The sequence below is a fragment of the Pseudorca crassidens genome, chromosome 16, assembly GCF_039906515.1.
Source record: "Pseudorca crassidens isolate mPseCra1 chromosome 16, mPseCra1.hap1, whole genome shotgun sequence".
Classification (NCBI taxonomy): Eukaryota; Metazoa; Chordata; class Mammalia; order Artiodactyla; family Delphinidae; genus Pseudorca; species Pseudorca crassidens.
This window is the reverse complement of record NC_090311.1, coordinates 59,573,306-59,584,375: the sequence shown is the minus strand read 5'-3', so window position 1 is coordinate 59,584,375 and position 11,070 is coordinate 59,573,306. Positions and strand designations below refer to the sequence as shown.

At 33.8% G+C, this 11,070-nt stretch overlaps 1 protein-coding gene across 6 annotated transcripts in view; it reads right to left on the bottom strand.

Annotated features, from left to right (window-relative positions):
* Positions 1-7,011: 7,011 nt before the first annotated feature.
* Positions 7,012-11,070, bottom strand: part of P4HA1 (prolyl 4-hydroxylase subunit alpha 1) — a 93,018-nt gene continuing 88,959 nt past the window's right edge. For all 6 annotated transcript variants that reach the window (XM_067710592.1, XM_067710593.1, XM_067710597.1 and 3 more), the window contains 3 exons: positions 10,306-10,374; positions 9,711-9,807; positions 7,012-8,116 (listed from right to left, as the gene is read on the bottom strand). In XM_067710592.1, coding sequence (XP_067566693.1) covers positions 8,046-8,116; positions 9,711-9,807; positions 10,306-10,374 — 237 coding nt within the window. In that variant the 3' untranslated portion in view covers positions 7,012-8,045. The remainder of the gene's footprint in view (positions 8,117-9,710; positions 9,808-10,305; positions 10,375-11,070) is intronic.

The window sequence follows — 11,070 nt, the reverse complement described above, 5'->3', positions numbered from 1 at the left end:
AGAGAGCAGTGGCCGGTGCTGCTGTAATTGGGCCACCATGTGGCGACAGTTGTCTGTGGAGGTGGTGTGCACAAGGGGGGCCCTTCTTTTCATTGTAGTTTTGACTTGCATTTGTCTAATAATTAGCAATGTTGAGCATCTTTTCATGTGCCTATTGGCATCTTTATGTTTTCTTTAGAGAAATGTCTATTTAAATCTGCCCATTTTTGGATAGGGTTATTTGTTTTTTTTTTATTGAGTTGTATGAGCTGTTTGTGTATTTTGGAAATTAAGCCCTTGTCGATTGCATCATCTGCGAATTATTTTCTCCCATTCTGTGAGTTGTCTTTTCATTTTCCTTATGGTTTCCTTTGCTGTGCAAAAGCTTTTAAGTCCCATTTGTTTATTTTCATTTTTATTTCTAGTGCCTTGGGAGACTGACCTAAGAAAACATTGGTATGATTTACGTCAGAATGTTTTGCCTGTGTTCTCTTCTAGGAGTTTTATGGTGTTGTGCCTTATGTTTAAGTTTTTAAGCCATTTTGAGTTTATTTTTGTGCATGGTGAAAGGGTGTATTCTAACTTCATTGATTTACATGTGGCTGTCCAACTTTCCCAGCACCACTTGCTGAAAAGACTTTTCCCCATTGTATATTCTTGCCTCCTTTGTCAAAGATTAATTGACTGTAGGTGTGTGGGTTTATTTCAGGGCTCTCTCTCTATTCTGTTCCATTGATCTGTATGTCTGTTTTTGTGCCAGTACCACGCTGTTTACTGTAGATTTGTAGTATCTTCTGAAGTCTGGGAGGGTTATGCCTCTGGCTTTGTTCTTTTTCTTCAGGATTGCTTTGGCGATCCTGTGTCTTTTTGGTTTATATGAATTTTAGGATTATGTTTTCTAGTTGCATGAAAAAGGTCATGCATAATTTGATAGGGATTGCATTAAATCTGTAGGCTGCTTTGGGTAGTATGGCCATTTTAACAATATTCTTCCAATTCAAAAGCATGAGATATCTTTCCATTTCCTTGAATCATCTTCAAATTCTTCTATTAATGTTTTATAATTCTCAGCATGTAAGTCTTTCACCTCCTTGGTCAGCTTTATTCCTAAGTATTTTATTTTTGGGGGTGTGATTTTAAAAGATATTGTTTTTTTACATTCCCTTTCTGATATTTCATTGTTGGCATAAAGAAATGCAGCCAATTTCTGTATGTTAATCTTGTATCCTGCTACCTTGCTGAATTCGTTTATCAGTTCTAGTAATTTTTGTATGGAGTCTTTAGGGTTTTCTACATATAATATCATACCAGCTGCATATAATGATAATTTTACCTCTTCCCTTCCAATTTGGATATCTTTTATTTCTTTTTCTTGTCTGACTGCTGTGGCTAGGACTTCCAATACTATGTTGAATAGAAGAGGTGAGAGTGGGGATCCTTGTCTTGTTCCAGGTTTTATCAGGAAGGATTTCAGCTTTTCACCAGTGAGTATTATATTGGATGTGGATTTGTCATAAATAGCTTTTATTGTCTTGAAATCTGTTCCCTCTATACCCACATATTAATTTTATGATGGGTAAAAAAAATCATTGGGATTTTGATAGGGAATATATTTTCCCATCCTTTTGCTTCCAACTTATGCATGTCTTTAGATAAAGTGAGTCTCTTTAAGACAGCGTATACTTGGGTCATGTTTTTTATCCATTATGTCAATTTACGTCTTTTGACTGGGGAGTTTAATCCATTTACATTTAAAGTAATTACTGCTAGGGATGGCAAAATTACTTTTGCCATTTTTTTTTATATCTTACAGCTTTTTTTTTGTCCCTCATTTCCTCTATTACTGCCTTCTTTTCTGTTTACTTTCTTTGTAATGACACGTTTTGATTATTTTTCATTTCCTTTTGTGCATATTCTATAGATACTTTCTTTGTGGTTAGCACGTGGACTACACATAACATCCTAAAGTTATAACAATCTAATCTGAATTAATACCAGTTTCTGCAACCCCATCAAAAACTCTACCCCTTTACAGATCCACTCCCCTTTATGTTAATGAAGTCACAAATTCAGCTTTATATATTGTACTCATTAACATATTTATAATTTTTTATGCATTTGTCTTCTAAATCCTCTAGGAAAAAAGAGTGGAGTTGTAACCCAAAATCACAGTGTTGATTTTTCTGTTGTTCCATATATTTACCTTTATTATATTTATATTTTCATATGATTTCCATTCAATGTCCAGAGTCCTTTTAACTTGAAGCATTTCTTGCAGGGCAGGTCAAGTGGTAATGAACTCCCTCAGCTTTTATTTATCTGGAAATGTCTTAATTTCTCCCTCATTTTTGTAGAATAGATTTACTATGTACTATGATTATAATATGTCTCAGTGTTTTCTCTGAGTTTATCCTACCTGGAATTCTTTAAGCTTCTGGAATTTGTCAATCCATGATTACAAATTTGGGAAATAACTGACCATTATTTTTTCAAATGATCTCTCAGAAATTTTCTTTCTTCTTCAGGGATTCACATAATGTATATACTGGGCTGTTTGATGGTGTCATGTAAGTCCCTTTGGCTCTGTTCACTTTTCTTCATTCTTTCTGCTCCTTGGACTTGACTTGATAATTTCAAATGACCTGTCCCCAAGTTTGCTGATTTATTCCTCTGCCTATTTGAACCTGCTGTTGAACCCCTCTAGTGAATTTTTCGATTCACTTATTTTTCAGCTCTAGAATTAGTTGGTTCTTTTAAACTAATTTCTTATTTTTTATCCTTTTGTTGATATTCTTATTTTGTTCATGTATCATTTTCTGCCTTCTTTTAGCTCTTTGTCTATGTTCTCTTTCAGCTCTTTGAGCATATTTAAAACAGGTGTTTTAAACTCTTAGTTTAGTACATCCAGTGTCTGTGTTTCTTCAGGGATGGTTTCTTCCAATTAATTTTCTCCTTCTGAATGGGAGAAATGAGAAATGTTTTCCTGTTTCTATGTATGCTTTGTGATTTGTGTGTGTGTGGCGGGGTGCTGAAAATTAGGTACTTTAAAGAGTAGCCTCTCCCAGTCTTTGCAGAAGAGCATATTTTAATCCTTGGGATCAGCATGGGGCTCAAGGTCTTTCTTTGGCACGCATCTTGCCTGGACCCTTGTTGATGCTTTTCTCCATCTCCCCATATACATTCCTGCTTTTTAAAGTCTTGTTTTCCCTAGAAGTCTCATCTCAGCCACTTTTCAGGGCCTTCTATTGTATTCCACTACCTGTAATCTCTTGCATCCGGCTACTCCAGGTCTGTAGTTCCTCTGCAGCTTTAACAAGCAGTGTCTGATGCTTCCCAGGGCTTTCCCCAGCTATACCCTTTTCCTTCTGAGCTCTGAATTAAGTGAAAAAGACCAGTCCTTCACACAGCTTCCAAACAGATTAAAAGGTTACAAACAAGATCTGCTCTGCTCCTTCAGGTTAAAGATAAGAACTGGGAATGGGGCAGCTACTTCCTCCCACCTGTGCTGTACCAGGTTTGGGGTGAGGCAAGGTTAAGTAAAAACACTGTGAAATTTCCTACCACTTTGAACATGGTTTTTTCTTAACTTGGCTTTCACTTGGTTAATTTAAACCTTTGGCTGTTTTCCAGACCTCTATAAAGTTATTTCATCCAGGCTCTAGTTGCTGGTTTCATGTTTCCATGGGGGAACAAAGGTCTGGAGCTTCCTAGTCCACTAGCTTCCTCTAGAACCAATGTTCTTAAATATGTCTTATACCAACAAGAATAAGTCACATTAAGTTTAAGTGGTCTTAGAACTAGAGGAAATGTTGATCCAAATCTATCAGCTTAAGGATAGTATGTTGATTCCTTGATACATTATACGCTAAGCTAATTAATTATTCTGAATTGTTTTTCCCATTATGCCATGACATAAAAAGTCTGCTCCCACTACCCCACCAAGATCCAAACCACAGATATGAAACTCTTTAGTGCTGTTAAAAATGTAGAATCAAACAAAATTTGTACTGTTCTAGAGCAATGCTATTTAAAGCTGGTTCTCACTGAGATACAAGGAGCTTGTACCACAATGTAAATAACACATTGCTTTCTTCATCTTGAAAATCTTGCTATGAAAAAAGTCAACTGAACAAAACCATGTAGTTATTGATGTACTGTATTTACATTCTGATGTAATCTCCTTATCTCATTGTGGAACAGTAACAAACCCCATGGCAACTCTTTTGCAAGCCACACTCTAAGTAGGACTGTTTCAGAGCACTTTTAATTATTGCCTTACTTCAACTTTTCCATAGACTATTTTCCTATAGTTGCAGAAGTAAAATAGATAAAAATCTGAAAGGTGTTTCATGTTACAGAGCCTTAACTTTTGTGCCTTTTAAATGTAAAGTAAAAATAGAACATAACTTACTTTATAGGTGAATTTAATTATTTCATCTTCTAAGAGTTAACAACTGTAAGGTTATTTACATAATATGATTTAACCCATGATATTTCCAAACCCATGTAAAACCTACATTGCAATGGAGCTTAATTACATTTATGACTTTAAGGTAGATATTAAAATAATAATTTTTGCTCTTTGTAGACTTAAATAAGTGAATGCCTTTTCTAGAAGAAATTGACTAAAGCTAAAATTCATCTCCCTAAAAAGCCATGAAATGTCAAAGTGTACATCACTCTACATATTCTCTTTAAAATGTTCTATTCTGAATCTTTTAAAGTGTTTAGCCTAAAACAGATTTGTATTATAAACCAGGCTGTTAGGAATTGGAACAACCAAATGACAAAATTTAAGGATTTTCTTTTTTCAGATTTTAGAGCTCATTTTATCTGTGATTATCTTGTTTTGTACAACTGACTTCAATATAACAGTGCTGCAATGGGAATTCAACAAGGCCTCAAAAAGCAGAATATAGAGACTAGCACTCCTTTTCAGTGGTTCCTTTTATTTAAACTTTTACGTTTGATAAGACTGCCTATTAATTTTTTTTTACAAATTAGTCTTCCTGCATCAAAACGTATATTTAATTGAAGGCTACATTCACACAGAAAGTAAACTGCAAAGTCCTCAAATAAGTCAATAAAGCAGGCAGCCAAGAAATTTACTGTTCTACTAGTTACTTTTGCAAAACTCATTAGTGTGGTAGAATAATATCCAAGGACATTAGGAAATTGGAATATGAAATCTATTTCATTCTGATAAATCTGATAATTTAATAAACAGTAGTACTCTCTAGTGCTGACAGTTCATTCTTATTTCTCTAAGTTACCCAATACTGCTCCTGCTAAATAACAAACTTTTACCCCAGTGAAGTAAGCGCTGCCAAGAGAAGGGATTGGTTCTTGTGCTGCTGGGCATCCAGACTAAGATGTTATTTTTCTTTCTTTCTGCTTTCTCCTAGCAATCTCCATTTCATAATTCTGTTTATTCCTTCTCAAGTGATTTAGTTATTTAATCATGATTGGGTATTTGTTGTTGTTATTTTGGTATTACACTGTAAGTTTCTTAATGGCAGCCATCTAGTCATTCAATTGTTTAGCTCATTAGGCCCTACACATGGGTTGTTCATTTTCAGCTATATGGACTTAAGTGGAAACCTGGCATGGAATTTACATATAACCAGCAACACATGAGTCTGTAAGGATATTTAGATTCTTCTCAGCAGCAATAATATATATCTTATATACACATACATATAAGGTATTATATTTTTATATCACACATATATAAGGTATTATATGTGTGTGTGTTTACTGCTTACAACAACTCTTCTCAATCCTTTTATATTGTAGTAACCATTTTATTATAAATTCACCAAAGTTCATGGTTGGTTGTGTCTTTCATTACTGCATTTACCATCTAGCTTTCTGAAGAATCTTAAAGTCACTTCATTATTTTTTTAAATAATCCTACTAGGTTATTACATAGTTATGACATTTACTTACCCTGCTGATTGAGTGTTCTGGTGGATACTTCAGTTAACTTGGTGATATTGGTGATAACACATGGTTAAAGTTAATCAATGATGAAACTTCCAACCTTAAAGGATGGACACTTAGGGTTGGTGAGGAAACCACAGTTTCCACATTTTCCATGACAGCTCTAGCCCTCATTTATTTTAAAGTTCAGCATAAAAAAAAAGGATTGCAAAGTTTTATACTGGAATTTTTTTTCTCCTTTTCATTTGGAAAGAAAAATAGTTGGTAATTATGAAACTTGGGAGGGTTCTGTAAGACCTAACACTGACAAGAGTTTACCAATCCCTGTGTGGGGTTTGGGGTTGAATATAATGAAATTTGTAAGATTATGGAATATGTTGTTTCCTTGTGAAATAGATATTTTTTATTCTACTTTCTAAAACACGTGGCAATTAAGGATTAGTATCCTTTCTTTGAACACCCATTTTATTTCTTCAATTTTGAATTTACATTGCTTCCATCTAAAAAAGATTTTTAAAAAATCTGTGGTCACAAAATCTGATTAGATTAATGAATTTAATTCTCAATATTTCTTACTAAAATACTTGTGGTGGAACAAAGGATAGTTCAGAGAAATAAAGTTCTCAGTTCACTTTTTTTAAAAAATGGTAAAGTAATACCCTCTTTCCCAGAGAATTAACCAAATTCCTCCTTATTTAAATACTGCATAAAGGATAAAGAGCCCTTATGTGAACTATGATTCACCATAAGAAATATAAAGGTTAAAGGGTCAATTAACATACTTCATTAGGTTCAGAGCTTTCTACTACCATACCATGTATTTGAACAACAGAAAATCTTAAGTAGCATTACTGTAAAAACTCCATAACCATAGTAATAAAGTTGTAGAGCTCCCTTTGAAGGTAACATATTTTGATTGATTAAATATCTGAAAGTTCAAAGAGCCTTAATTGTCTACCATAACAATGTGACTTTAGAGTGAATGAAAATCAGGAGGATAAACCTAAGTCCTAATTCTAAAGAAATAACCTGTTATTGCTATAGCACACATTCACATTTAAATACGAAAAATACCACACAGAAAACGGAAACATTTAAAAAAGATTTAAGATCATAAATAGGTCACTGTTGTCACAACACATTTCAGAATTGAAAAAACAAACATTTTGGCTTTTTAGGAAAAACTCCTTTTATATTAATTCCCTCATCATTGAAAGGACTTGTACATTTTTAAATTTCCAGTCTCCTAAGGCACAATATTTTTTTAATCCGAATGCCAACATCATCATCCCCTGCTGTAGGTAGCTGAAATAAGAGGCAAGGAATTAGCACTAAGAAAAACAGCAAAATTTTTTGGACAAAATCATCAGTCATTTAAGAAAAACAAGAAACAGACTAAGTCATGATCATTTTAGTTAAGAAGGCCCAAGCTTTTAATGTAGGACCTTCTGTTAAACATTTTTTTTTTAATCAAGGTATTGTAACTCAGATTTAATTCACCACAGAGGAGCTATGAAAGAAGGGGTTTGGTAAAATAAAGCATACTTTAAAAATGACTTGGGAGAAAAAAAATCAAATTAGAATAGCATATGGAGGGGCAAACATTGTATGGAACCCACTTTACAGGGCTAATTTATTCCTAGTCTTCAGGCAGATCCAGAAGGGAGTTGTTGAGACTAGGTAAACATAATACCTAGGTCCATACTATACGGCATCTGTTCCTTAATCACACGGACCATTCTAGCCTACCACCCACCAACTGAGATGTACTGAAATACTATAATCAGATGCCTAAATTGTATTTTTTATCCAACCAAAAAAAGTTCTTTAAAATATACCATAAATATAAAAATTCCTCATTTTTTACCTTGCCTTGCTTTGTCCTCTGTGATACCAACTGAACTTTAAGGTTTCATATGTAAAATGTGGTGTTTTAAGTGTTACTTTTAAAAGAAAAAAAAAAACCCCACAAAGTTAGCGATTGTCCACAGATGAAACATAGGATGAGGTTCATGACTGAATCAATCATGGAGTGTTAGTCAACTGTAAACTCTTCAAAGTTAAGACTGGGAAATGTGTGTATCAGACACATCAGAGTACAACAGGAGAGAAAGGGAAGTCTGTCATTCCAATTCCGACAAGGTGCATGGTCTTCGAAATTCCTGTCCACGTTCATGGAGCCATTTATTGGATACTGTGAAAGAAAATAATATATTAATGTCCCCCACTATCTAACTAGTATTTTTTTTAACATCTTTATTGGGGTATAATTGCTTTACAGTGGTGTGTTAGTTTCTGCTTTATAACAAAGTGAATCGGTTATACATATACATATGTTCCCATATCTCTTCCCTCTCTCTAACTAGTATTTAATTAACTCCTAGGAGCTAGGACTATAATGAAGTTTCTACATGGGCTAAAATAGTTCAAGACCAAAACCAGACAAAGACAGATGCTACTTAGGCTGTCTTTTTAAGAACTTCACTAAATGCTGGAAATAAAAAAGATTTTATATATATGTATGTACATTTGAGAATCTGTGCATGTGTATTTCCTAAAGTTTCTAATGTTCAATGTAAGACTTGAGATGTAGGTATAGACAGAACAAAACACTGTTTTACCTGTTTGCAAAATACCACTTCTAATACAAAGACATTTTAAAAATGAACACAACTCTATGATTAATCTCTCGTATTATGTGCTCATCAAGTTTCCTTTGTTCCAAGATACTGTTTTTTAATATACCCCCAAAGGAATTAATTTCTTTCTCCTCCTCGTATATCATAGAACCCAATCAATGGCATCAACATGTATAAGATATTTAAACTAGCACTCATTAATTCTTAACTACTTTGTTTCCTTTCTCAACCTGTGTATCCAATCTTTTATTCATCAAACCCTGTTGATTTTACTTCTATGATCTCTTCAATCTATTCTTTGCTCTCCAAACCTTTTGCTGCTGCCTTAGTCCAGGCTTTTATCATCACCCATTTAGACAACAGAAAACAGCCTTCTAAACTCATCTCTCCTCCACTAGCCTCTCTTCATTCTAGTCCAGTGGTTCTCAAACATTAGTTATCATCAGGGGAGTTCTTTTAAATCCTGATGATCAGGTATCACTCCTTAATCTTGCTATGTCCAATACGGTAGCCTCTAGACACATGTAGCTACTAAGCACTTCAAGTGTGGAATGTGGCCAAGTGACACATACGGAAATAGATACATGGGGTTAAATAAATCTATATAAAAATAAGTTCACCCATTTCTATTTCTTTTTCTTTTTTTTTTTTTTTAATGTCGCCAGTCCTATACTTGCATGAACCTGAGAGTACCTCTCTAGCTTCATATGATTCCTGGCCCTGGTCCGTAACATGCCTGGAAAACTACTGCTCTATCTTCAAGACTAAATATAAAAATTAATTAAACTTCGAAGAAGCCTCCCTAAATGTAAGTAGTTACTGTCTTCTGTTTATATCTTTGTATTAGTATCTACTACAAGAGACAACTGTGAACCCCATGAGAGGAAGATTCAACTTTGAGTCAATTAACGTTTCTTAAATAATGAGTGGAAATAGTGTTAAAAATGTCATAAAAAATCTGATCTGTTGAAAGCAAATTTATATTAAGATAAGAAACTTGCTTGGTTGAATCTCTTTCAGTGTTAAAGTCATATTAGGCAAATCTGTCAGGAGTTTTTTTTCACTTTCTTTTAAGATGTAAATTATAATAATTTTTAAATAAGAGACAAAAATCACAAATTCTATTCAGAGAATATAGGAACTATTTACCCCATTTGTTTCCAACCAGCACTGGACAGGCTGCATGCCGTGTACTATAATCTCCTTCTCCACTGGCAAACAGATTATACCAGAAAACTGCAGTTCCCTGTGGAAAACAATACAAAATTATCCCCAAATAAAGTATCAGGTTATTGCTTTTTATAGTAACTAAATTTTCCTCTGTTCTATGGAAATAATTCTCTATGGCAGCACTATATCTTCCTCTAATATAGTTCTGAAAGTATCATATAATGTACAAAATTTTGGTGATCACATGAAAGCATTAACAGCATTACTTAACAAAAAAGTGTATTTGCCAAAGCTAACACATCTTACAATAGCAAGTATCATACGGAACCCATTTTAGAAATGAAAACTTCTAAATACTAATCCCTGGTTGTTCATACCTCTAGGTACTCACATTGTAAATTGTACAATATCTAAAATCTTCCCTAGACATAATGTAGTCCTTAAGTATACTACCTTTAAAAATGTTATTTACTACTTAGACTATGAAATATAGGTGTATATATTCCTCAGGGAAAAAAATACAGAGGACCCCCCCCCCCCCCGCTCCCAAATTAAAATAACAAGCTAAGCTTACCTTTTTGGGCCAAACACTAGCTCCTACTTCAGGAAAAACAGTGGCTCCTCCTGCTGACACATCACTCATCTAATAAGAGATGAGAGTATTATCGAAAGTGCTGGTAGAATAAAGTTAAACATGCCACTGTGAGGTAGATTTGATACTAAATACTAGAATGAGAATATCTGGACTTCTACTTACATAAATGGGTTTGTGCATGCTAGTCAGTTTTTAAAAAACAAGATGCTATTTAGGTTTACATAGATATATAAAAGCAGAGGAAAGATGGAAGTCAGCAAGGGAGACTGGGATATACTTTGGGATAGCTATTTCTTTTATAGCCAGAGGTAAAAAGAGATGATTTAAAACTGACAAATCAAGTAACATGGGGTATAAATATGTATTCTACAGCACTAGAATATCATCTCCATGGGGGCAGGAATTTTCATCTGTTTTGTTTATTGCTGAGAATAGCCTCAAAACAGTAGGTATTCAATAAATATTTAAATAAGTGAATTCAAACAAAATAGAACTAAACACCAAGAGAAAAGTAATAAACTAAAACCAGTTTTGTCATTTCTCATGGTAGGGTATCAACACATATTAACTAAAAATTAGAAGATGAAAAGATTTATAAAGTTATATTCTTAATGGTGAATTAGAATAAAAACACAAACCTTCGAAATAAACTGAAGAAGCACATGCATAAAATGAGGCAAAGGAAACACAGATCATATAGTGAAGATTTTTTTCAAAAACAACGTAAGTAGAATGTAGAGTCAG